Here is a 27,942-nt window from a genome sequence, read left to right as displayed (position 1 = left end):
TCGTGCTCTTCTCTGGATTCAAACTGCAGCCTCCGCCCCTACTCCTTCAACTCCTCCTTCCTTGGCGAGCTCGGCTCCGGCAGCAGCTTTCTCCTTCCCGTCTGCCTGCGTGATTGCAGTCTCATGTCCACGCCCTATGGAACGGGTGAGTCCTAAATTAGGGGTATTTATGTTATTCCAGCTCCTCTCCCCCCATTTAACGTCTGTGGCGCTCTCCCACGTCCCACTCTCTCCCCTGTTTAACATCTGATCTGCTCCTCCCCCCCGTTCCTTATCTCTAATGATCGAAGCGTTTGGATCAAATTCTCTCCCCCCAGCTTCACAAACTCGCCCTTATTCCCTCCACTTCACGCATTCTGAGATTAGGAAGAGATTGGTGAAGCTTGAGGGATGGGTGGTATAGCCCTCTACTTTAAACTTTTCTGCTATAGACCTTTCCAGATGTGTAGAGTGTAAACTCTTTCTGATTTCAGCCCAATCCACAGAATTAACCACTCACTGATTGCATTTAAAAACAGCTTTCAACTTCAGAAGGTCTTTGGGGTGCCCTTGAAAACCTAAAAATCATATTTAAAATCAGCAATAATGCTTTACATTAAAAATAAGGCTAACTGTTTTACTATAAAGCATCTGGGATACATTTGTAGATTAGATAGGTGTTGCAAATAGTTTGTTTTATGCACTACAGAAATATATCTTTAACTTTATATAGGCACTCTAGAAATGGAGTTTCCTTCATAAATGCCTTTTGGTGGCACAGCTGGATTAGAGGGGATTGTCTGCTTATTTTACATAACCTTCCCATAAGCAAAAGGACAACACAACTAGATGCTAGCAAAGCGTACTCTATAATGCCTGGACTGCAAAGAGAGAATTTCAGTCAAGGTTAAATCATGTGTGTGTTTTGAATATAAACATAATCAGGGAAAACTTTAAATAAAACCTATTCCAGAGATTAATGAAAGGCAGAAAACAAGTAACTTTGAACACAATGCAGAAGATGATGCAAACTCCCTCCCCTTTTTTCAAAATCACTTGCTAATAGATGTCTCCAGTGTAGTCAGGAAAAGCTATTGTTTTTGTGGTGTGCTTGAATGGAAGTATAGTCTAATAGGTAAAATACCAGCTTGGGAGTCAGATCTGGATTCTATTTTTGGTTCTGTCACAGATTTGCTGTGTGACCTTGGACAGTTTGTTTGATATCTGTAAACTGGAGCTGTTCTCTCCTGCCCTATTTCAACAGCTTGTAAGATTTAAATCAGTAGTTTGTAAAACACTTACATATTTTATTTTGGAAGGAGGTAGAGAAGTGCAGAGCAGGGTATAACAGTTGCATGCATAACTGTTAATAACATGTTGCTCTCTAGCTCTTTCAAATTAAGGATCAGTGTTGTGTTAAACAAGCCTTATCTTTAAACACCACTTACATGAAACTAAAACCACAGCAGTTCACCCATCGAGGATGTGTGGTAGGACAGATACAGTTATTGATGCCTAGAGAATCAATCCTTTTTCATTGCTAGAATAAGAACAAGAAAGGTTAAGCCCTATTTTTTGCTTACTTCAATTGAAGCAAATCTGAACACTCCCTTTGATTTCAGCGGAAGCAGAATAAAGCCAGTAATGAGCAAGTATGTCTTGTTTTTACTGTAGGATGTAATTTTCAAGAGTCGCACCCTATCCAGAAATGCTCTGACATCACTGATGCTATCACTAACTTTTTCTATCAGATGTAGCCGCAGGAATGAAGATAAACAAAATTTATTTTCATTATGAGGAATTTACAGTATGCTTTACTCCTCTTAATCCAAGAAAAACCAAGTAACTGATTTTGCAATAAATGTTCACACAACTTTTTCCTAAAAAAGCTTTATTTCATTTTTTTTTCTTCAGTGAGTACAAAGAGAATTAGAGGAGATGCACCTAAATAAATGTTCTCAGCTAGGTCATGAACCTACTTCCAACTCAAGTAAACAGCAAAGAGCCTATTATTTTCAGTAGAATTGAATTTGTTAACCGTGAATTTCTAGGCCAGCTCCACAAAGGGATTGAGGGGCCTAACTCCTATTTGAATCAATGGAAGCTAGGTGTCTAGATACCAGGGCCAGCTCCAGCATTTCTGCCGCCCCAAGCAAAAAAAAAAAAAAAAAGCCACGATTGGCAGCGGCAGGTCCTTCGCTCCTAGAGGGAGTGAGGGACCTGCCACCTGTGAATTGCCGCAGGTGCCGCCCCTCTCCCTTGGCTGCCCCAAGCACCTGCTTGTTAAGCTGGTGCCTGGAGCCGGCCCTGCTAGATACATTTGAGGATCTGGGCCAAAATGACTTATGTTTTTGAATTGGATTCTGCATAATACAATCAAGTTATTCACCTGGATTTCTGAGGCTTACATGCATAATGAAAGTTGCACTGAAATACAAAATTTGTTAAAAATAGGACACTTAGGTCTGGTATCACAGCATTCTGCAACTTTAAAGACCTTGATTCTGAACCTGTCTGGGAATCCTAAGAGCTTAACAAGTTCATGTTCACTGGGAAGTTTGGGTGAAGGACAGGATACCACCTGCAACTTAGTTCAGGACAGAGGTGTCTTTGAGGGAAGCTCTTTCTGGTCTTCTGGCTGGATGAAATGGATTAGAAGTGATCTAACAGTAGCTATAGGTCTACGCTTCTGTAGAGAACACGTTAAAATATTAATGCAAACTGAATTGTAAGAATAGTTTGGGACAATGGAACAAGATGCCAGGACAGGTAGTGGAATCTCCTTTGCTGGAAATAGTCGAGACTAGATTTGACACTCATCTATTGGTGATGAATGACTTAATGATGATGGGCCAAACTGATCATTAGCATATGTCAATGAACCTGTGAAATTACACTAGCGATGAATTTGGCCTAATTAAAGCAACAAAGGGGAAGGCAGGATTAATGGGCTGCTTGGAATCTAAATGAGCCCAAAAGAAATAGCTCTATAAGTAAGGCTCTATAAGTTTAAGTAGTCAAATAAAAATCTATTTAACAGGCTAATTCTTTTGAAAGAAAAGTGAGGAGTGCATATAAAACCAACTAGCTCTTTGGGCTGCATGTTTCCTAGTTAGGAAACTTAAAACTCATTCAGTTTGCTTCTTTCAACCCCATGGCTGAAAATATTTTATGCCCCCTCTTTGGTAGTATGACTTGGTGGAGCTCATATGTTGGGAGTATTAGTTTTTATCTCTTTACAGATCAAGCTACTTAAACTTGGTTGCAAACCAAGTATTTTTATTGTTTGTGTAACAACATGTATAAGCTAGCTAGCCCCCGTTGTTAACTAACTCCTTATTCTGGTGGGGCAGCTTCTCTAGAGAAGAAAATTTAAATCCGTACAGGCTTGTCTCCGCTCCAGGAAAGACGTACAAAATTCTGTGGTTTGCATTACTCTTTCTGAAATAACAAAGTTGATTTGTTTTAGGACCTCCACTTTGACTTGAACAAGGTCCCCCAGTCTGAAGACCTTCGCTGTATCAACTCTGCTACCCAGGATTCCTGTTTATAGAGCTCTACAAATTCATCCATACACAGCATCAGACAACTGAATAATATGCCAAAACAGGTAAAATCAAGCCCCAATATTGTCTGTCTTCACTAATTTAAACTTTTTGTCATGAAATAATGCTGGGCTGAGGTTCAATTGATTGTAATCCACAATAGGAGACTGTTAAAGTATTCTCTCCCTCTTTCCCCCTCCCTTGTTGCCCTGCAGCTGCTCCACAAATTTGTCAATAATCTCTGGGTAATATCGAGCCACTAGATCTGATCAGTTTAAGGTTTTGATCTGTTACTTAAGATTGTTTTAATATATGGCTGATAAAATAAGTAAGACTAGTGAGTACTGGCAATTTATTAATTTAGGTACGCCTGCATTCAGAGATGCAGCCAACTACAACTGGAAATAGTCTATTGTAATTTACAATTATTATTTTTAATCATGGTTCAAATTTATTTTTTCAATAACATTGTTAAAAACCCAGGCAGAAGGAAAAAAGTGCACATTTTAAGAGTTGATCCTATTCTTGAATATTTTTGCCTCTAGCCATACGTATCGATAGATGGAAGTGGGGCTAACTAATACAAGCTAGCAAAAAGGAGTCTCCCTTTCCAGGATTACTACAGCCAGCTCTGCAATGGAGTTTGCAACAATTTAAATACCATAAACAGTAAACAAATGAGAGGGCAGGGGGAGAACAAGGCATATTTTCCCATAGCTGGGGGAATCAACAACAACAAAACTATAGTATTCTCTGAAGAGCAGGATTTGGCTTTGTGTAGTTCAGCATGTCTAGCTGTGAACTCATTGGGTCCCTTAATGCTCATACGTGGTATGATAACGAAAACCATTATTCATGTCAACATTTGGCCTACTCTCTTCTCATTCGACTTTACTGGTAAGCACATTTTTATTGGTATGCTATAGAATTGTGCATGACTTTAAATCCAGTTCTATCCAGTCTGGAAAGAGAGTGGAGATCCCCAAGTGGCTATATTAATTGTGAGGCATTATTATTCTAATTTGTATATTATTCCTGCAGAGGCATATGTGCAAGTGGTGGTTAGAGGATGTTATTTGTCCTTTTGAATGCTGCTGAGGTCCGTTAACAAATTGTATTTGCTAATTCAGAAGCTTGTTGGTATAAACAAAAACCAGTGTGTTACGACGTGGTGAACTTGTAATGCTAACGATAGTTACATAATTTGGGGGCGAGGAGAAAACGCTTGCGGGAAGGAATGCAAAAATCTGCATTCGCCAAAAAAAAAAAAACCCACCCAAACCCAACACCTGAAACCTGTGTGTACTGGCTAAGCTTTCCATTATGTATGCTTAACAAACAAGTAACCTTCCAAACAGTGTTTTCAAGGACACTGGAGCCCAGAGGCTCAGATTAAAGTATTTAAATAAGTTATATGTGGAGGGCCAAATTCTGATTTGATGCAGACAAAGTAGTATAACCCCTCCATTCGCCTCTCCAGATGGGCACATATATATTGCGAAACCATACTTGTGGAGCACCGTATTTGGCTCCAAAAAATGCAAGCCTGGGGAACCTCCATTCGCCTTAGTACTTCTGACAACTAATATGATCTAGGCACCAGCCATTAAGGCTAATAGACCATCTCCTTGAGTCAGATCTTGTGTTGAGTATATGCTGTTCAGAGGAGTCAAAATCCCCTGGTCACGAACCACTGTGTAAGTGTATCTGTTCTTAAAGAATCACAAAGTTGCCAACACCAAGAAGTATACATTTAGGGACACATTTATCCATGGTGTCATTCCTTTTGAGTCAGAATTACACCAGGGATGAGTTCAGCCCCTAAAAATTGTCATTAGTTCACGATCTCTCATGCATCAAATAAACACCTTCTAAAGCATGTATAAAGAGTGAATCACAACTTCCAAGGTACTGATATATATGTTTAATACTTCCTGGGCAGAGAGGTCAAACCAGTAGTAAAAATGTGCTGAATTATTTGTTTCTTGCTAAGACTGCGCGTAAATCAAATCTGCTTTATTTGGAAACTGGAAAGGGACTTAAAACTGCCGTTGAAGAGGTGAAAGTCCACCTTTGTGTTCAATCTATTACTGGTGTTCTCTTTTATCTGTGCTTTCCAGGTGAATGGCCCAAAGAGAGGTCCTGCCATCCAGAATGAGCTCAATGACTCAGTCAAAGAAGAGGTTAAAGCTTTTCTGAGTGATGAAGACAAATTGCATCTCTTAGATGACCTCACCAAAGTGAATCCTGTAACCACAACAACAGGTCCGTATTTGTGGCCATCAGAGGCATCTCCTGAAAGGTTACTTCACTTCACATAACCAATAACTGTCAACATATACTGTGACAAGGTGGATGAGGTAATATCTTTTATTCGATCACCTTCAATATATTTAAAAGATATTCCCTATCCACCTTGCCTCTCTAATATCCTGGGACCAACCCGGCTATAACAATACCGCATACAAGATATATTGTGGTCGGCTATTCTGATCTCGGTAATACTAGCATGAAAATAGTACCTGTGGACGTGATCCAGAGTCTGTTGAAGTTAATGGAAAGATTCCTGTTGACCTGAGATCAGTCTTTAAACTTGGCTTGATCCATGTTCTTTAGCATTGCTTTGAACCCACACCGGTCTCTCGGCAACATGGAACTAAGATTTAAACAAAAAACCCTTCATCTGCGTCACTGGTTCAAATGCACCTTGAATTGGTAGTGGTTGGCAGTTATTGCTACTGGATGGCTCTTACATGGCTATCCAAAAGGATTTTGTGCTTTCAGTCCAGTTTCTGTTAACCGATTTCCTTATCTTAAGACACCATCACAAACAGTCGAGCCCTCTTACTGTAATGGTCTTGGCAGAGAAGCCACGGATTGAAATCAGACTTGGAAACTACAGTCTTCACTTAACTTTAAAAATGGTCCTTTGTAGACTGAGATGAGGCATATTGATACAATGTGGAGAATTCTCCATTGCTTTCTCCTTTTTCTGTGAATGAATAGATGATTCAATCTTCAGGGCTGTGTATGTGGAACCTATAATGAGAATGCATAAGAAATTAATTAGTCAAATTTGGTGTTCTTTAAATTCTTGTTTTTTAAGAAAATAAATGAACCTATAAGAGGAATATTTATTCCTGGTAGACATGCTAGAAATTCTTATTTGACCATTCTCAGACTCTGTAAAAATCTGATTTAAATCAATCTGTGAATAGGCAAAAAAGATAGCATTTGCCTAAAGATTTCTTATCCAAATAGTACTGGGGAAAACAAAAATACATTTTTTTTTTTTTTCGAATAATTGCTAATAGAACATATGTTTTTTCAGTACTGAAATGTCTGCAAGCAAGGTACACAGTAGATGTCTTTTATACATATGCTGGCTGCAGTCTTGTGGCTGTAAATCCATTTCAACCTATCTGTTGCCTCTATTCGCTGGAGCTTATGAAAGAGTACCACACTGCACTTCGTCCTCAGGTAATGGTGGTGACTGTTCTTACAAAGCAAAAGAGATGAAAAGTCATCCAAATCTGAACCAATAAACCAGCTATGTTAGAACCACTTCTAGCAAAACTATATATGCTTTATTCAGCCAGGGCTCTTTTACAAACCTGTGCATTTTTGCCTTCTCCGCCCTTCTATTGGCCAGGTTTGTTCCTATGGTGTATAGTTAAGTGCGCATCTCAAATTTTAGTTTAAGATAGAGCCGTATGTAGAAGAAAATATATGGTTGATATTTCTGTGCTCAAATTCTTAAATCGACTAGAGGAAGAGACAGAATATTCTAGTGACCTGAGCGTGAGGCTTAGTGAGAAACTCCTGAGTTCTAATTCTCGTTGTATGGCCTTGGGTTACACAGCTTATCCTTCTGCTTCTGTTTCCTGGGCCCAAATTCTTCTGTTCAGTTCTATTTCCCTACCTCCCTGGGCTGGTGAGGATTAAGTAATAGAATCTGCTTTGTTTTAAACAGAACTGTTTTCCTTTTCAAACAATATATATACTCTCTTTATTGTTAGGAATTGAAACCTCATATCTTTGCTGTGGCTGAACAGACCTACAGAAATGTTGAAAGCCAGATTGAACCAATAAACCAGTCTATAATTGTTAGTGGTGAAAGTGGTGCTGGAAAGGTAAGCCTAAGATGGTTGTGTGGTGTGGTGTGGTGGTGGTTTTTTTTTTTTTTTTTTTTTTCCCTCCCCTTTTTAATCATCTTCTGAGACATTAATGTGATACAAAGCATTTTCAGCATTTCTTCTAATTTGAAGAAGGAAGAGAGAAACATAAATGCAATTGGTACAGAATACAGCGGGCAACCGTAAGCCGTTATAGTGTGGGGGAGGAGATGGGGAGGGGAATGCACTCTGGTTCGATTCAAACAGGCCATGCTCAGTCAAACTGCGTTCTGGACCATATTTGTAATTCTTGATAGAGTAAAATTCCTGTTGAAATCAAGGTAAGGATAGTGGAGTCTGGCCCTTTGCTAGGACTAGATATGATTTAGCGTAAGCCCCACATGTCAAAACACCCACAAGATTTGAGGAGTTCTAACTGTGACCCTGATTCAACAGTCCATCCCTGCTCAGCAAAGCACTTAAGACAGCTATAGTTCACATACAGCTTTGCTTAACAGAATAGCTGTCAATTCTGGCTATGCTTCAGAATAGCTGTACCTTCATTTTTCTTACAAGAACCTAGTCCAGCCAGGCCCTCAAGCTTGTGCCATAAATGTGAAAAAAATCACTTTCCTCAACACAATCACTAGCTGCACAATGTTATTTTTCCAATAGCCAAAGCTCTTGTCAGACTTGCATCTAATTAGTAATGTGAGAGCAGACAAAGGCCTATTGTCAAGATTCTCTTTTTAGACTTGGACTTCCCGATGTCTTATGAAATTTTATGCTACTGTTGCTGCATCATCTACCTCTCCTAAAGGCAATGAAACAGTGGAGAGGATAGAGAAGAGAGTGCTGGACTCCAACCCCGTTATGGAAGCTTTTGGTAAAGACCTTTTTTTTTAATGTCAAACTTATGGGAAAACAAAACCATGACTACATTGTAAGTGTGTGGGGTTTGTTTGTTTGTACAAACCTACACTATCCCCCATTATTCCTCTTTTTAAAAAATCACCTCTGAAATACTCAAGCAGCATGCAAATCATCCTATATATTTGTGTGTCCCTAAAAGAGGAAAATAAAACAAGCTCTGTGTTTTTTGTTTTGTTTTCCCCATTATTGGAGAATAATTATGCTTTGTGTGTCCCCACTCCTGGTAACTTCACAGGAAATGCATGTACTCTTCGGAATAACAACAGTAGCCGTTTTGGAAAATATATCCAGCTTCAGTTAAACAGGTATTAATTGTTATGTAAAATGCTCAAACTGTGTGGTGGTGGGTGTTTTTGGTTTGGGTGTTTTTTACCTTCACAACTTTCTCTTCTTGCAAACATGTGTCTCAGTCTTCCACAGAACATGGACTGGAGTGGTTTTTGAAATGTACCTTGGTATATTGGGATGAATTAATGTTTCCTGGATTTACCTAGTACATTGTCAACACTTAAAGGACATCTATCTTGCAAGATAGCTTTTCAGTCCAGAAGACTGTACCAATGGACTACTCTGCACTTGCATGGCTAATCAATTTAACTCTATCATAGTGTCTTTCATAAAGTAAAGACACCAGAAGCATAAAACAGTATTAAAAGTTTAGGGGTACCTTGCATACCGTGACAACAGGCTGTGCCTAGGACTTCTGTTTTGAAGGGCATATACTAACATGTTTGTTCTTTCTCTAGATCACAACATCTGACTAGTGCTTCCATCCAAACATTTCTGTTGGAGAAAACCAGAGTTGCTTATCAGGCCCCATGTGAAAGGAACTTCCATATTTTTTATCAGGTTTGTGCTAGATTAATTTATCTAGGTATTTCTAAAGTACATTAGTGATAGAACCATGAGATCTGGAAGAAGATCTATTGCAACTTCCTAGTGTTTAGAACAGTTCAGTTTTTTTTTTTTTTTTTTTTTACTTATGGTTTAATTCAGTTTTCTGGATCTTGTGTTATCATCGCATTAAGTATGTTCCCAGTTTGCTAATCATCACTCTGCCATTTATGTTGTTTCCTACAACGTTAGGATTCAGTAGTCTCTTCTGTTTTTGTTGCAAGATCACAAAAGGTGCCACGAAGGATGAAAGACTTGAGTGGAACCTGCCTGAGGGTGCCAGTTTCTTCTGGCTGCCAAATTCTGAAACAACGCTGGAAGGTAACATTTAAAGTTGACAACTGAGACTGTTACGAAAGGTTAAACTGTCGTATGTAAAATATTAATGGCCCGTGGGAGTATGGTCTTAGTGAAGAAAAATCACTCGAGACTTATGGCTCTGGTACATTGGATTTATGTTCCACTTTCACAAAGCTGCCTGCCTGACTTTGACTCTGTTCGGATTTCACTTTGCACTGTTAAGAATTTGTACTTGGCCTAGAATAGCAAGTCCTGATCCAGGGCCTCTGCATCTCTCTGAGACTAAGTTTACAAACCTTGTGTGATCTCTGGCTGCTTCAAGAACTTGCTACCTAATCTCTAGGGCCCACAAAGGCTTGATATTGTACTCAATATTAAGTCACTCAGTGACAGTAGTATAATTAATAGTATGACTTCTGCTCCTTTGGTTTGGCAAAGCAGAGGTTCTTGTGCTTGCAGCTGGTACTTTCAAAGGGGTGCCCAACCACCTTAGGCTCCTTTGAAAATTTCAGCTGTCCTGTGTACACTTGCCCTTTTGAAGGGATGAGAGTGGTGTTGGGTGGCTTATTTGTGTTGGGGTGTGTGGTGGTTTTTTTTGTTTTGTTTTTTGTGTTGTTTTTTTTTGTTTTTTGTTTAACACCTGTTTGGCTTTCCAGAGGACTGCTTTGAGGTGACCAGAGAGGCAATGTTTCACCTGGGCATTGACAGCTCCACACAGAACAATATTTTTAAGGTCAGATTAAAAACACTGTAAACTCATCTTTGAAACTTAAGGATCTGGTTTGCATATGGTTGTTTGGTGTGTGATCAGTCTTAGTACCAAATCCTGCAGTCCTTTTCTTACCGGGCAAATCTCTTACTGATTTCTCAGGCAAAGATCCCATGAGTAAGGACTGCAGGGTTTGACTTGTTAGCAGCAAATCCTAAGCCTGAGTGAGAATCCTACCCTGCCTCCCCAAGACTGTGGAACCTGATTGGCTATTGTTGCAGTAGTCCACACAACTTCTGCGTTTCTGTCTACGGGTGGGGAAAATAGCTCTCTCTGGCATTCCCCAAGATCTTTTGGAGGATCCTGCCCACTCTTGGCATCTGTTCCGCTGCATTTAGAGCCCTTGCTAGCAGCAGAGCAGGGTGGCAGGATGATGTGCTTCTAATTCTTCATTTCAGCAGTTGACTCCATTTGTTCAGTGTAATTTTGTAGACCGATGTTAAACTAACAGTAGTTCTTTAGTATAGCACCTCTGGTTAGGTTATACTATCTAACGTGTAAACGTTTTAACTTCTAAGGGCTCAGTTCTGCTCTCAGCGTAGTAAATGGTAGAATTTTCATTTACTTGAATAGTGCAGGATCAGGAACTAAATTTAGTGGCTTTAAAAATATAAGCAGCTTCTTTCAAACGACTTCTGGTTTGCATATTTGCACAAATGTTTCAGCTGCTGTCCTGTTCATCTAGGGTATTTGGAACCCAGATGCCTTTAACAATGATAGGTGAATCTGAACTCCAGAGTTCAAATGCCTGTTTATGTTGCAGATATTAGCAGGACTTCTACACCTTGGTAACATTCAGTTCTCTGATTCAGTGGATGAATCCCAGCCTTGTGAACCAGAAGATAATGCCAAAGGTGAGGCCCCAAACATACATAGCTTTAGTGTTTGCTTTCCTATTAGGCACCAGAAAGATCTGATGTCAGAAGTACATAATCTCATATACTGTACTCCTCCTTTCATTAGGAGGCCAAAGTGGGGAGAGGAATGACTAGAATTGTCACTTAATTGTACCCTCTTCCTTTCATCTGTTTTTATAAAACATCAGAATGCTGCACAAACACTAATGTAATCGTCCCACCCCTGTAAAAGATCAGGGGAACTGAGTGAGTTGCAGAGTGAGTTGTTGGCAGAATCATCATCCTTGTTCCTAGTCATATACTTACACCACATGGCCCCCAGAGACCGAGAGACCTAGACTGGAGGTTTTATATTTGTGCTTAAATATTCAGGTTGTAATTCCATTTTGAGATTCCAATCTGAGCCAGTCTGTCAAATTGCAGCCTTCTATATACCTTAGATACTTTATAAGGGAGAACATCTATTGAGCTTCTTTCCTTCTATCTGTAGAAGATCTCTGAGGTAAATTTAAATAGCCCCAGTTTTCCATGGAACTGACAGTGGCCTAATCAGGAAGGCTTCATATTTCTGTTTCACAAACTCCAATGGCTTTAATTTGGGCGCAATAATTTCTAGTCAATGCACTTCAGCTGCTTTTTTTGAGTTAGCACGGTCTTAAGTTTAAATTTTCTGCATACCTTGCACAAGGAAATCTTGACGCCTACTATGACAGGGTTAAGTTCTCTAACTATGCCAGATACATCTCCTCTTTTACTAGCAATAATTGTTTGTGTACTACCCTTCGTGGATTTAGAGACCTCTTTGGGCAGTGCATGCTGGGGCTTATGTGAGATGACAAAATAAACAGACAAGGGTATATCTTGAGAGATGGCCTAATTTCGGGTGGCCAGTTTTAGACACTGCATTTTAAGCCCAGGTTTCAAACTCGGGTTCAAGCCTAGCCCCCGTTCTGTCTACACACAGATTGTGCTAAGCCAGGGTCCTGAGACCCCTTGGGGTTCAAGCCCTGTTGCTTTGCAGTGTAGATACAGCACTACTGACTCATGCTCTGGGAGTCCACCAAGTGTCCCACAATCCCATGGGCCAACTTCCTTTGTCCTCTGGACAGTCAAGTTTTGGTGGACAGTCAAGCTTTCCCGCACTGCACCATGAAAAAAGGCTAGAACGGCCACATTTTGGGTGGGCATTAGGAAGTCTAGAATATGAGTGATTGGACTGTGGGCCCACATCATGCAGTGATAGATGCTGGAGCTCCAAGTTGGGACTCAGGGTTCAACAATTCCTAACCTGGGGTTAAAAATGAGTGTAGATGTTCAAGCCCTAAGTTAAGAAACCCAGGGTCTGCTAACTTGAGTTCTTCTAACCCTGGGCTTTCATTGTGGTGTAGACATAGCCCGAGAGGTGTGTGGGTTTTTAAACAGGCATTGTTGAGCACCTGCAACGTGGGTAAAATTAGTGGGTATTCAAAATTAGAGGCCAGTCTTACAAAATTCTGTCTTAAAAGTAAGAGCAAATTCCATGAAGTTAGAAGCTTCAGTGTGGGCTATCCAAAGGCCACTTTTTAATCTAGATTAAACTTCTGGGAGGTGCTTAGATTTTTAAGAAACAGGTTATATTCATATACTTTCTTGGCTGTTTGAACAAGGTTTTTTGAAGACCACTGCAAACTTGCTAAAAGTACCTGTAGAGGAGCTGCTGGAAACACTAAGAATTCGAACGATAACTGCTGGAAAACAGCAACAAGTCTTCAAGAAGCCATGCTTTAGATCAGAATGTGAAACTAGAAGGGACTGCCTGGCTAAAGTTATCTATGCTAAGTAAGTTCCATCAGCAATGCTGCCGTGACTGTGTCTATATACAAGGTTTAGCTAAAGTGTCAACGTGACCAACAGGGTTTTATCCTAGTCAGTCATTTCTACTTATTCCTTATTCATCTGCAGCCTATCTACATGTACTTGTCCTTGGAAAGCTTGCCATGTGATGTCTGTTTAAGAACATTTCTAATCAGTTACATTTTATCTTCTACATGTTTGAACATTTGAGGATTTTTTTAGCATTTTCAACTTGCTAATAGCTTTATGTATATATTTATATTTTTATTTATATATTAAAAAAAAAAAACATACCAGCACTTTACAAACTCTTGTTTCATTGCACTGGCTTCCTCCATTTCATCTGTGAAATTGCATTAAGACAACTGCTCTTCCCCTCTCTTGCAAATACAGCAATTGCTTACATGGATGTTATGCAATTACAAATGGGGAGGAGAAGTGGTCTGTGCAATCACTAATGGGATTTAAATGCATTTAAAACGTGGCTTCTATTCTGAAAAAGCTTAGGAATCCCTGAGCCACTGCGCCTCACTGTAGTTATTTGACTCATAACGTTTTGAAAGCAGGAATGAAATTGACTCATGTGCAATAATTAAACAATGTCATTGTTTAGATGCAGAATTATATCCAAGGTAAAATAGTTTGAATACATGGGTCAGGGCTGTGAAAAAATTTTGTTTCTTCTCATCCACTTCCATGACAGCCCTATGTGCTTCTGCCTTCTGACAAACATTAGAGAAACAAATCTGTGTATTCTCTCTTCCCTCCTTCTCCTCCCCCCTTCTCGAGACCCGGATCCTACAATAAGTTCTGCATAGATAAGGGGCTTAACGCATACCTCATTGTATGACTAGGGCCTTTACTGTAAGCTTTTTGGGGGGGAAGTGGTCTTGTATTTGTGCAGCTCCTAGCACAATGGGGCTGCATTGCTGGTGCTACTGCAGTCAAAGATATTTTAAAATCACCTATACCATGTTTAAAGAAAAGTTTCTTGAAGAAACTCAAGATCAAATTCTGCCTTCACACTCTGACTTCCCTTTTGATTTGAGTGAGACAATATGTGATGTAAAGTAAGGCAGAATGAGGCCCTGTGTCCTTAACTGAACTAAGGGTTTAGGTCCATGGGTTTTTTTTAGATGCCATTTTCAAAAGGGCCTTAGACTCCTAAGTCAATTAATCATTACAATGTTGAGCAGAGCAATGCCTAAATACATGTACGAATCCGCTAAACTCCCTCTAGTCTCATGAAGTTTGTGGGAGTAAAGGGAACAAACCCTGTAGAATAGGGTCTTGACCTTGTGCTTACATGTTACAGTCTAGTCCTCTGGTCCTCAAAACTCATGAGACACAATTAAGTGAATTAGTGGCAGGGGTGTAGGGGCTCTTCATTTGTTTCAGGAGGTCTCTTAACTTTATTCAAACACTCATGGCATACCTCTGACTTAATAAAAATTACTTTAGCTGCCAAGGTAAAATGTGAAACTATAAAATATTGTGGTATTGGCAGTAACAGTAGGAGTCAGAAAAAATCACTGGAAAATATAAATCAACTGAATATTTACAAGATAAGTGTAAATCTTTCCAGCTAATCAGGGTTCTGTTATTTACAGATTATTTGACTGGCTGGTTTCAGTGATAAACGGAAGCATCTATGCAGATTCTCTTGTGTGGACCAACTTTATAGGTATGGTTTCTAGTCCCTTTTAATTTAAGAGTAGAAAGTACGGTAAATCCTCTATAGACCCAAACACACTAGATCTGATAGAAAAGAAATATTTCCCCATATTTCTCTAGGTTTGTTGGACGTTTATGGTTTTGAATCTTTTCCTGAAAACAACTTGGAACAGCTTTGTATTAACTACGCCAATGAGAAACTACAGCAGCACTTTGTAGCACACTATCTGAAGGCACAACAGGTACTGTCCCTCTACAAGATGTCTAACACAAAGCCATTGTATTTATTCCTATGTTACTACACTGTTAAATTCCTACTTACAAAGACTTTTTTTTTTTTTTTTTTAACCTAAAACTCTGTTTTATGGCCTGATTATGCAACTTTTACTCTGTCACAGAAATAATTGGGGATTACTTACTTGACCAAGGATTGTAGTATTGGGCCCTTGCAGGGAGGGGGAACATCTGTAGAGGAAATTCATATGTTCATGGATACACACTTTAAAAGCTGTCACCGGGGGTTCCAGTGACATTGTGAATTGCTGAAATGTCCAGAGCTCATCAAAGGGGCCTATTAGTGCTGCTGAATTTGTTGGGCATCTCTTAAGGTGTGCGGAGTCTGAACAGCGATTTTCCTCAGAAATTGCAACCGCAGCACAGCTTTCCTGTCGGGAACAAAGGCGTTTAATGCATGGCTCTGTCTTACACAAGACTCTGGAATGGTCTTGTGGGCAGTTCCTTAGGGCCAAAATTCATCCCCTGCAGAGAGCTCATGCAGGGCCCTCTAATAAAGGCTTAAATAATGCTTTGTGTGGGCCCTCTGCCCTGGTAGTACTACCTCATAAACCAAGTTGACATTCCCTTGTCCCTTCAATCGAAATAGAACACTTCTTGTCTGCCCTGGGTTCTTCTTAGTGGGAAATAGCCCTGGCAAAGGACAAGAAGTATTTCCCACTCTGCATTTCAACTACTAGAAAAGAAGGGCTTGAGTTAATTTAGAACCATACAAACATTTAGGAAAATACTTTGCTAAGCTGTTGCAACCACTGGCTAGGTCACAAGTAAGAAACAAACTCATTGCTAATTAGATCTTGGTGCATTGGAATCTAAATTTCAGACCTATAAACCTTCAGAATGTAACTGTTTAAATTTGCGAAGTTTGTACAGTATCTAGCACCGTGGGGCCCAACCCTCACTGGGGCTTGTGGCTGCTACTGTAATATACTTGTTGAGTTGCATTCTAACCCATTATTATTCCTATATCCCCATTATACTTTTTGCCCTTTCAACTGAGCTGAAGGGTACAAGGCTATCTAGTATTTGTGGCAGTGAGGAGATAAGAAAATTATACATTGCAGACAGCATAGTAGTGCAAAACGGGCCCCGAGTGTACATTATCCAGAAATTCACAATCTTGTGCGCTTGTGTGTTTCACTGACTTTTTCTTAAACTGCTCTCCGAGGGTAACTGTGTACAACATGCCAGCACACACGGGGTTAACAATCAGTACAGATGGAGACTAGGTTTTGCACAAATGACTTTTCCTCTTCCAACTGAAACAAAATCATAATAGCCATTTTATGCCAGCTGCAAGTCGCTGCTTGACTTCCCCTTCTTGACATGGCTGCATGCCAAACAGTTTGTATTCCATTAGTGAGTCTGCCTAAGCAAGTTTGACTTGCCACAAATTTTTAAAGTTAACAAAAATGAGAACTTGTTCTGCTTTCTCACTTGGCTGTTTGTTCTGCAAGAATGCTGAACTCTGTGCAGCACAACTACAGTACTTTAATCAATTACATTGATTTTTAACTGCAATGCAGTCATTTTCCCTTTCCTTTTGGATCCAATTGAGTTTTCAACACAATACTGTTAGCGGATGCATGTTGAGCTCTTGCTTAGGGCTAAATTCTGCCCTAAAGGGATGCTCTTTCCCTTTAAGGGAAATCCGAAGGGGTATCTGAGTCACAACTTGGCTTTCACCTTGTGTGATCACTCTGTAAAGCGTCTCTGCAGTTTTATGAAGAACTGCACAATTTCACATACAGCCTGCAGATGGCCCTGTGGGGATCTGATGCTACTTAGCCAAAGGTTTTAGACCTCTTATGTGAGAAGGAACTTCAGAAGATTTGTAGTTCTGAAAACTATGACCGATCTGCTACAAGTGGTGATGTTTAAGGATATGAACTGACTTGTTCTTTAAAAAGCCAACATGTAACGACTGTATGTCCAGTGACAAAAGCCCTAAGTGAAATACTTCACTAAGTATACTGTGAAATACTGGTGCCCTGAGGAGCAAGGACGTTCTCCATATTTCTCTTGTATTAGGAAGAATATGCAGCAGAAGGTCTAGAATGGTCTTTCATAAACTACCAGGATAACCAGAGCTGTCTAGATCTGATAGAAGGAAGCCCTGTCAGCATCTTTTCTTTGCTGAATGAGGTAAGTTTAAGAGCTGAACCGAGAATACTGTCTAGCCTGCTTTTCTTCCTTTCCTCAGCTGTCTCCCAAAATGACCAAAGAGAGTAGATTTACTTAAAGGCAAAAGAGCCAGCTGTTTCCATAATGCTATAGGGGTGGTTCTTTCCCCACATCCCTCCCCTAGTCTTGCAGGGTATCCCGTGTAAATGCACTCCATTGATGTCAAACATGGAACCCCCATGACTGTGTCACTCTTTTAAAGTACTTGAACATTAAAGGACTTGGAATACCAAATGGAACATAGATAAATAAAATGCCTTCAGGTCTAAGTATACTAATGTCTGAAAGATTTTAATTGCTGTGCAGGTAAAGTTGTCCTATTTCAAATAGGACATGCTACAATTTTACTTTGTTTTCATTACACAGGAGTGTCGTCTGAACAGATCCTCTAACGTCAGCCAATTCCAAACCCGAATTGAGAACTCTTTGTCTAATAACCGGTTTATAAGCCGGGACAAGTTTAGTAAGAAGCCTAACTTTGTTGTTTCCCATTATGCTGGCAAAGTCTGTTACCAAGTGGAAGGCATGGTGGAGAAAAACAGGGTATGTATGTATGTATTTTAAAAAATAAGCCATGTGCTTATTTTATAGTTTATGAAAGAAGCTAGCCTAAAAATCAAAAGCCTCCTTAAACTAGTCTTTAATTGCTGTTAACACAGTGCATGTGTCCACTACTAGTAGATGACATGTCAAAGGGGTTGATCATCTCAGTCCAGTGCCTAGTGAACAATCACCAGCACAGGTAGCACCTTTGGTAGCAGGCTCAGAGGCCCAAGGATTAAGGGAGCCATGCAAACTCCACGACCTCTCGCCCCTGAAGATGTTCTCTCCAGGGTTTGGTCATCTTGCTGGGGCAGTGTAGAGGCGTGTGCACTGCTATTGCATATTGTGTGAATAGAGGACTTCAGCCTCCAGAACTGTTTTTGTGGCATTTAATTATGAATATTAAATTCAGACTTTAAACTTCATTGTGATCAGGGAAACAGCAGCATGGACTTACCTTTGGCCGTTTACCAATATCACATAGAAACTTAAAACTTAGTGTCTTTCTGCACTATGCCTACCAGGAAGCTAATGAAGTGATCTGTGAACATTGGAATCTATTTTATATTCTGACACTTCTGATACGGCAAGTCACTTTTTTGCAAGGAACTTTAAGAAATGGTATCATGTGATGCAGTGAATATCATCTATTATTAAGCATAGGAAAGCTCTAATGTCCATTATGAGGACTGCCCTACCGTTAGTTAACTAGCCCGAGGGCGGCTTAACTAAAACTAAACTGCAGGAGTGCCTTAATCTTCTCATTGTGCCATCCCTCCATAAGAAAATGCTAGTAACAGACACAGTGTTTACTAAATATGGTAGTAGATCTAACTCTCAAGCATTTTCCTATATTTGTGAATTCATATTAAATACATGTGGTCAGATCTTAAATGGTCTCTAAACTATTGCTTTTATTGAGTAATAAAATTCTGATACAGCTTATTTACTAACCTCACTGACGCCAAATGTGATGAATATTTAGTTACATCTTTAAGGGTGCCTCCAAGTAACTCCACCAAATCCTAGTGACATGTATTTGCCTATATAGGACCCAGTTCCACTGGAGTTACTCCAGCTTCTGAAGAATTCCCAAGACTGCTTGCTTCAGAAGTTCTTTCCCATGACAGAAAAGAGCCAAAATGATACCAAAACCCAGAACAGAGCAGCTGTTACAGTGGTCTCCAAGTTCAAGGTTTGTCCTGTTTGAGTGTCTGATGCTATATCCTTCTGCCTGATTTCTGCTGCTGTCTTCAAGTTACTTGATGGTAAAATCCATCCATTTATTTCCTGACTCTATACCAAGTAATGTTTGATACACGGGTATAAAACTGAAAAACTCCACTGTTCAGTAGGGAGCCTCTATATTTAAACAAGTAGAAGTTGGAGTCTGTTGTACTTCCTTTGTGCTTTTTAACCCATAACTTGTGGCTGCATGTCAAACCAATACCTCCCTCTCCAGACTTGCTACAACCCCAGGCATAGAGCAATCAATCCAGCACACTTATGAACACTGAGTTACTCACAGAATAAAAGTGTCCGACGCTATCTTTAAATGGAACACTGATAATTTGTTCTAGCTGTCCTATTATGCTGAAATTAAGCAATTCTGCTCTTGTGGGCCTGTAAACGCTACCCTGAATAAACATCAGGATTTTTTAAAAACATAAGTATTGATTAGCCAAACTACTCTGGAAAAACAAAAGGGCCTCAATATGGCATGGTCATTAATAATTGCTGTGTTTGTTTCTATAGGGTTCACTTGAATGTCTGATGCAGATCTTGCATAGCACTACACCTCATTACATCAGATGTATCAAGCCTAATGCGGATTGCAAGGCCATGACTTTTAAAAAAGAAGAGGTAACTCTACAAAGAATTTTCCTCATGGAGTCCATGTCTTTTAATTGGTTTCATATTGAGCTTTGCATCAGGCTCTGTATGATATGGGATGTAAAGCACTTTTTTTTTAGCAAATATCTTGAAAGTTTCATTTGAGAAGAGGGAACTTACCAGAGGTAGGGTAGATGATGCTTAAAACTCTCCAAACTAGGGTGAATCTTCAGTGAGGCTCTTTTCACTGCAGCCTCATTGATAAATACTGTGTATGTGAAACATCAGTTTCTCTTAAAAGATGCTGTTCAGTCCAAGTTTGGATTTAGTGGTGTGGGGGGCTTGGAGCTCACTAAACCTAGCTCCGAGTCAAGACCCATCTTAATGGCACAGTCTATTTTATAATACACACCTTTTATTACATCTCTGCTAGTTTCTATACAGGGAGGTTTGCCAGCTCTGATGAGAACAGCTGACATGCATGCTGAGTGGGAGGTTCCTTGGGAGCAGAGCAATTGTAGCTAAACTTGGAGATTCTCAGCTGGTGTAAAATCAAAAGCTCTGTTGAATGGAGCTATGTTGATCTTATATCTACAAAGGATCTATCTTGATGTTTCTAAATGTCAATAAAAGAACAAGAATCCAGTTTGAAAATTCAGGATAAATTTCCTGCCACTTTAAGTGTGATGAGACACATAACTGGCAAATCCTCAGTACAAATTGCAGGTAAAAGTTTAGCTTGGGGTTGGAGCAAAACCACCTACTTCACAAAGTAAAGAAACTTCTGCCACTAGTGAATGAGCTGAATGTGTGAGGGGGTGGAAATCAGACACCTAGCGAAATTGAGCCTCGACTTCTGGCAAACTGTCTGGGACAGGACAGTCCTGTCTAACTCTGCTCAACAGAGTCCGATGTAATGTATCATTTGTTTTAACACACACTCACCCTATAGTACTTAGGCTAAACTGCCACTGTAGTAAGTAGGAGATGAGCGCCATAACTTTGCCATCTTTCAAAGAATCAACAGATTTGAGAGATTGAACAGGTGAATGTTAATTGCTTTTGGAAACTCTTTGAATAGAAAGGCTCAAGTCTTTGAAAAACTCATAGGTTATCAAAAGCAGTTTGCATTGATAGACACCCTGGTAAAGCTTAATAGCAGTACAAACAGAACTAGTGTTTTAATTCCTGCTATAGGTTCTCAGTCAGCTTGAAGCATGTGGCATAGTAGAAACGATCAGCATCAGTGCAGCTGGATTTCCTATTAGGTAAGTCCTAATGAATTTTTTAAGTTTCTCATGTTTACTTTATCTTCAGAATACAGCTCCTTAAACTTCATAAGCCAGATTTGTCTAGTGTAGTTCCATTGGCTTCCACAGAGTTCGACCAGGGACCATTGCATCCCTCTCTATATATTTAATTGTTGACTACTTGTTACTATAGAGATTGAATGGGTAGATAAGCTCTTATCTGAGTAGCCAAATGTAAATTGGCAGGAAACCTACATATTCTGCTGTATGGCTTATTTAGACAAATACACCTTCGTGAAGAATTTCAAAACAGTGTAGGGAATTTAGATGCAAATTCCCCCCCTTCCTTTTAAAATCTCCATGCTGAAAGGCAACAGCCCTGTGACCTGTTGGCCCAAGAAATGTCACCTAAATGCTGAAATGTCCATTTCTCCACCCCCACATCAGTATAGCAGTTCATTATGCTGCCAGTGGATCAGGTCAGACCTTGTGCTTGACAATTTTGAAATCTGTCAATGGCACAGAAAAGATTCACTTAATTATTCTGTTCTTTGTAAGGAATTTTGTATTCTGAGATTTGGAGAACCAACCGGGGATTTAACAACACAATTTCCACTAATTTTAGTTAGCCAATGTCTAAATCCTCTAGTTCTTGGTGGAGACTTTTGAAAACCAGCTATCATGAATGTGGTCTCTGGATTTTTCTCATGGAAGCAGTGGTGTGTTTTTTTTTTTTTTTTTTTTTTTTTTTTTTTTTTTTTTTAAAGCCATCTGAGCAATTCTTTTGCAGGGTTGTTCTGTATTTAAGAGCCAACATTTAAAACCACAGAATAGCTTTGTGACGCAGTAAGTCACAATGATCTCTCTGGGCAGTGATAGCTTGCCTCCAGTAGTAAAACTGTGTGAGTTTTTTAATCAGCTAAAAGTGCAATAATCCTGTTAAACAAGGATGTGGAATGTCTGCTGTTGTAGTGTAGAATTCCCTAAACAAAAACTAAGTCTATACCTGTGTGCAATGGAACCTTGCTCAATCTTTACTTTAATAATCCACACCAAAAATTAGGTTTGTTTGTTCCCTTTAAAAGGTAATTTTTAAGCATTTGAGCCATACAGTAAATGGTACTCATGTAGGATTGATTTTCATTTTGGCTGTCAGGGTCTCCTTCCAAAGTTTTATTGAGCGTTATAAAGTGCTGAGAAAATCACGTACATCGAATACAGTGCCAGATGAAAATGGTTTCTCTCCTGCTAAGAAGAAAAGAGGTAGGTTTTATTTTTCACTCAGCTCACTGCAGTGCACAGAATTTCTTGATATTGCATCAAACAAATACCACTACTGTATTATCACACATTCAGTTTTGGGGAAGTTCCTCGTTTTTGAGCTTTCATAGTATTTTTACATTATAGTCATTAATGTTAATTTCCATACAATCTGGCATTTAAGGCAGGCTTTTAAAACTGTTTAAATAAAATGACTTCCATGCTAAATCCTCCATCTTTGTGCAGATGGCTGTATTCTGTATTCTTATTGGGAGTAGAATATGATTTTCAAATGATCCTGTTTTTTCTTTTGTGATTTTTTTTTTTTTTTTATATGCTGCATTAGATAAGTAAACTGGAAAATTTTCAGTTGATTTGTTTGCTTACGTTCCTTTCTCTTTCTTGTATCTGTTGCCAAATACACAGTTGGCCTCTAGCTTTACTGGATTCTGCTGCTGCTATTATACTCCTTCTTCTTTTGCAAACTTCTCTGTGCGCGTCTGTATTTCAAAGCAACAATTGAGGATGCATTGTAAAAAGTAATCCTGTTCACAAGGTAATGCACATGCTATGTATCCCTGAAAGAGGGGCTATTAGGAGAGGGTACCAGCTCATTCATTGTTAAATTTGGCATGGAAAGCAACTGCAACATGCACCATATTAATTCATTTTTTAACCTTAATCTAATAAGTTTGTTCGTACATCTAACTTTAACCTGGAAAAGGAGGCCCAGTAAGCTAGGAAACATAGAACCTCGTGCACCGATGACCACACTGGCTCAGTCTATTTGTATCTGGGAAAATGCTGACTGCTTAGCTTTGGTTCGTTATATGCAGTACAGTAGAGGCAGATAAATATTTTGACTATGGCTCTCAATTACAAATTTATTGGACACTGGCATGGGAAATGCCTTCTCCTGACTAGCTGCTATCCCTGCTTATTGTGGTAGGTAACAGAAGAAGAGGAAACTTTATTTCCTGTTGGTGGGAATAAGCAATACAGCTATTGGTTCCCAGTGATGGCCAATGGAAACACTGCTCATCCCCAGGTGTTCTCCTGTTGGCAAGAAAAGCAAAACTTCAATATTCAGCCTAAATGTATTGCTTTTTCCATCTCCTAAAGAGAAATAAGTATTACAATGAAAAAATAGAAACACGTGCATTGCTAGGGGTAGAAAGATCCAGGGATTTCCAGGTTCCTATATTTGACATTCAGAATTGCCATGCAGCACTATTTTATACTCTCTGAAAGAGAGATGTAGTCGTTCTAGTCTGAATTGCCTAACCTCGTCTTACTTCTTCCAAAAGAGAAATTAACTTGTGAAACCTTTCGCAACCAATTTCCCTCATTCTCCCGCTCACTCTGCTCTCCTTTCTTTATTTTTTTGTCTATTTCCTAATAATGTGACTAGAACTGTGGCCATTCTATCTCAAAAGTGGCCAGAATAATCCCTCATTCATGGATAGAATCATCTCCTATTTAGGCATCTCCAAAATATTTCCCTTTCAAAACTAGTCTCAAGCACTGTGGTGAAGTCCTGCTCAGTGCTTTTGCTTTTTTGCAGAACATTGTCATTGAGGGTCTAAATCCCTTGCCACTTGCTCCTGTTCTCGGTTTTGTTTTCTAGATTGTATAGGATCTGTTATCTGTTCAAATCAAGTCTGATTGTTTCTACATAGGTGGTTTTAACCATGGCAATAATTGTGCCCCTTTTACTTCTAGTGAGACTATATTTTCCAGTCTTTAATTAGATGCTTGACTTTCCCTCCCTTCAACATCTTGTATTTTGCAGATTTGACTCAAACAGCAAATAATGATGAAGGGTTACACTTTGTCATCCATGATCTTCTTCAGAAAATGACAGTGGGACAAAGTGCTGTTTCCCTTAAGCAAACAGAGGCCCAATCAAACTCCTCTTCCATGTATTGCGGAAAAACCAAAATCTTTATGACTAATTCCATGGTAAGTATGTTACATCCATCTCCTGGAAGAACAAGAGTGTGCTTCTGCAATACAGGTCACAGCCCAGTTCCATTATAGACAACGACAAAACTGGTGACTTCAGTGGAAGCAGGATTTCGCACCCTGTTCACATTATTTCCAGAAAAACCCCAAAACCTTTTACACTTTAGTACGTGGTGAAAACAATCCAATGGGAGTAGGAATTTAGTCTTTTTAAAAACTCCTTTGGGTAAAGGACATGAGGCATTCACCCCCACTGTACCTGTTTCTATGCTCACTCATTTACTGTGGCTTGTCACAGGTGCACTAAAGATTATATTCAGTTTCAGGGTGATAAATTTAATTTCTTTCCTATGGGCTTGTCTACATTACCCGCTGGATTGACAGGCAGCGATCAATCCAGCAGGGGTTGATTGATCACATCTAGTCTAGACGCACTAAATCGATCACCAAGCGCTCTCCTGTCGACTCCAGTACTCCACCGGAGCGAGAGGTGCAGGCGGAGTCGATGGGGGAGCGTCAGCTGTTGACTTACCACAGTGAAGACCCCATGGTCAGTAGATCTAACTATGTCAACTTCAGCGATATTATTCATGTAGCTGAAGTTGTGTAACTTAGATTGATTCACCCCACCCCACCCCCTGTGTAGACCAGGCCTAAGTGTGAAATCACCTGTTCACAATGTGTTTAACATGCAGCTAGACTTAACTACATGCTTTGCTGAATTGGGCCTAAGCTAACGAAGCAGACCACTTTAAAACAGCTTCTTGTATTGGCCTTGATAGAAAGTATCTAACTTCTAGGCACTTTCCCACCCCTAGGTCTCTTCCCCCTCACTTTAGGAGTAGCAGGCTCTATCTAATAAGCCTGTCTTTTCTTAGGCTTTTAAAAATATGATCTACAGTTCTAGAAACTGAAGTATTTTCATGTCTCCCTGGATACATTAACCCACCACTGTCTAATAGTTTTTCTAAAACATGTTCATGCAAAATTCCAAAGGATCCATGTTCTAAATTAATGAAAAATGAGAGGCCAATCGCAGCTTTTTCCTAACTGATTGAATATGCAGTCTACTAACGGCAAGATTTTTCCTTGACACAGCTAGAACAACTTGAAGCTAGAAGAGCAGCAGTACTCTCTGAGAAAGCATTTTGCATTCAGTGTTGCTGGAGAAGATTTAAGCAGAGGAAGCTATCCAAGCAGAGATGGTCTGCTACCATCATCCAAGCTGGTAGGTGAAAGCTGATACTGGTGTGATTTTTGATGTCAAAAGTAATTTTTCCAGATGGGTTAAATATTTAGTGGGTCTGGGTACTATAATTGAACATTGGCACAACATTTACAATTAGGAAATGTATACCACTGGATTTGTTATAGGTAAATGCTTTGAGATCCTCTATATGCCAGTTCCTTTATTGTTGACTCTTTTTTGGTTAAATCTTCAGCTGTTCGCTCCTGGTTAGCAAAGAAACATTTCCAAAGAATGCGCAGGGCTGCTACTGTTATAAAGCATGTTTGGAGGAAATGGAAAGTAAGTACCATACTAACTGCACTGAGTCAGTGTCTGCCCGCTTCTTTTTATGCGTTTAAAAATATTCTCCTCCTCCAAGTAGTCATAAAGAAAACTTTAAAAGTACATTGCTGTGACTTGGTGTTTTATTCCTTCCCGTTACTATAAATATGCCTCCTCTGTTTCTCTTAATGGGAAAGGAGAAAACAGTTCTCTGTAGTCTCCTCCTCTCCTGGGACCGGAGTTAGTTTCCTCAAGCTGAAGGATTGGGGAAAGGCAAGAATTCAGAGTTCAGTCCTGCAGTTAGTCCCATTTGAGGGCAGTGGGATCAATGCTTCAATTGCTCTTCAGCTTCACTTAATGGGGAGTTAGGTGTTTTAACCAGCCACCTAGGCTTGTTGAATTCTGCAGAATGTTGTCCTGTTGGTTGAATTACCCATGTTATTTTTGGAAGAGTCTAATAATTTAGGGGCATAGGAGGCTACTTCTGAACTAGCTACATCTGCACCTTTCAGTCTCTCAGGAATGTTGTATTGTCTCCCTTCCCTAAGGCAAGGATGGATGCGCTAGCAGCAAAGGAGCTGGATTACACTGAAGAAAAACTCCATTCCTCTGTTCCTGGTGCTACCATTTTCTCAGACCAGTCACCTAGTCCACGGGAAAAGACTTGGCCTCTAAGTGCAATAATCCAGTTCTGGCCTCTTGGACTAGTTCTATCTACTGCACCTGTTACAGTGGTTGGATTTCGAAGAGACTCATCCCTTCTGGCCTGCTTGAAAATACTTCATCGGAACAATGGTTACAAAGTGGAGAGCGATCTGTTTGGTTGTGGTATCACCTCCATTAGAGCACTCCCACAGGTAATGTACCGAACACTTCAAACTCAGCAGTATGACCTGACATGTAGTGAGCTCTGGTTATTGCATAATAGCAGAGCTAGTGGGATTTACTGTCCAAACTTGGGCCTCTTGTGCTTGTGAGAGACAGCCTCACCCCACAGATGCCCAAGACTCAGCCAGACTTCCTATGACCCTAGGCATGTCATTTAACTTATTATCTGTGCTGTTTACATAACTTGTTCGCTCCACCAGGACACTGAAGGTTAATATAGTGTCAAAGGAATTTTGAGACTGAGATGAAAAATGCTCACAGAAATGCTAAGTATGTGCATATAGCAGATGCTAAAGAATCTGCGACACCAGGGCATTTGAGAATTCAGTGGAGGGCAATACTGAACAATCTCCTCTCCCACTTCTTCATTTCCAGAAGAGATCAAATTTTGGAAAGAGTCCATTAGGTAAAATTACCCCCAAATAGTCAACCCCACACTTGCTTCTCCAAAAACTGCTCTTTACTTAAAGGCTTTTTTTTTTTTTGGGGGGGGGGGTCATGTTTCTCAGCATGAAATAAACTGACACCATCATAGGACACTAAGCATGAAGGAACTCTTGTGTAAGGTGATAAATGTGCTCAGCACACAGGGGCCCTAAATTCCAGCCACTGGTTCCACGTTGGTGTTCAAAACCAAAATCTCCTATTTAAAAATAAGGTATTGTAACCCTTGCTGGTTTTAATGACAGATTGTACAAATTCTTCTCTGCTGTAATTTCCCTGAAGTCAGAGACAGATTTCACCACCCTCACTTACAGTGAGTTGTATTTACTCACTCCGCAGGTAGTCTAACTTCAGTGGGCTACTGACTGAACAAGGTGCTGTTTGGTGACTGTTGGTAGCAAATTGAGCTCAGTGTGTGGCTGATTTCTTCCTCCCCTCCTCCCCCAGCACAACTAAAAACTAATTAATTTTTCTTCCTAGGGCTCTGTCAAGTTTCACTGTAAGAAGTCTCCACTGCCTCATGCGAACATCAGTCCACATAACCAAGCCTGTATGATCACTGGATTCAACCAAATCTTACTAGATAGGAAAAAACTACTCACTACATAATGTGGACTTTTGGCCATCTTTAAATATTTATTGCACTTTTTCCTTTAAGGAAGGACTTCTTTCAAGCTGCTGCTTCTAAATGTTTTAATCTATCTACAGTATATTCCTGCATGAGACAGATCAATTTAAAAATATCTGCTGCTACCCTGGAGCCTTGATTTCCCTTCCCCCATAGTTGCATATGTAAGTATAAGGTTACAGGTATATTGGGCATTAGCACAGATTTCTTACTTTCGCCTGTAGGTGATGGAGGAAGTGTTAAT

The 27,942-nt window shown here is 39.8% G+C and overlaps 1 protein-coding gene and 1 long non-coding RNA gene across 4 annotated transcripts; one reads left to right on the top strand and one right to left on the bottom strand.

Annotated features, from left to right (window-relative positions):
• Positions 1-26: 26 nt before the first annotated feature.
• On the top strand, positions 27-27,826 carry MYO19 (myosin XIX). 3 transcript variants are annotated; one of them, XM_034752765.1, is made up of 25 exons: positions 27-145; positions 3,449-3,589; positions 5,645-5,789; positions 6,856-7,004; positions 7,544-7,657; positions 8,393-8,525; positions 8,808-8,877; positions 9,319-9,421; positions 9,691-9,787; positions 10,423-10,499; positions 11,299-11,389; positions 13,039-13,210; positions 14,836-14,909; positions 15,020-15,141; positions 17,225-17,338; positions 17,744-17,920; positions 18,972-19,115; positions 19,676-19,783; positions 20,951-21,021; positions 22,160-22,266; positions 24,056-24,225; positions 25,327-25,456; positions 25,671-25,756; positions 26,287-26,595; positions 27,551-27,826. In XM_034752765.1, exons 2-25 carry the CDS (start codon positions 3,578-3,580, stop codon positions 27,677-27,679), a joined length of 2,904 nt encoding a protein of 967 aa, XP_034608656.1. In that variant the 5' UTR covers positions 27-145; positions 3,449-3,577; the 3' UTR covers positions 27,680-27,826. The 3 variants fall into 3 exon arrangements, 2 of the variants coding, with proteins under 2 accessions (XP_034608656.1, XP_034608657.1); XM_034752766.1 differs by lacking the exons at positions 24,056-24,225; positions 25,327-25,456; positions 25,671-25,756; positions 26,287-26,595; positions 27,551-27,826 and adding an exon at positions 22,690-22,815; XR_004643442.1 differs by lacking the exons at positions 20,951-21,021; positions 25,327-25,456; positions 25,671-25,756; positions 26,287-26,595; positions 27,551-27,826 and having other exon boundaries at positions 24,056-24,193.
• On the bottom strand, positions 57-15,496 carry LOC117867589. Its single transcript, XR_004643443.1, has 4 exons — positions 15,319-15,496; positions 6,047-6,563; positions 1,428-1,519; positions 57-134 (listed from the first exon to the last, which is right to left on the bottom strand). It is a non-coding gene; the product is annotated as an uncharacterized LOC117867589 (long non-coding RNA).
• Positions 27,827-27,942: the final 116 nt, after the last annotated feature.

Source organism: Trachemys scripta, chromosome 18, assembly GCF_013100865.1.
Source record: "Trachemys scripta elegans isolate TJP31775 chromosome 18, CAS_Tse_1.0, whole genome shotgun sequence".
Lineage (NCBI taxonomy): Eukaryota > Metazoa > Chordata > Testudines > Emydidae > Trachemys > Trachemys scripta.
The sequence above is the reverse complement of the archived record's forward strand: the minus strand, read 5'-3'. Positions and strand labels throughout refer to the sequence as shown.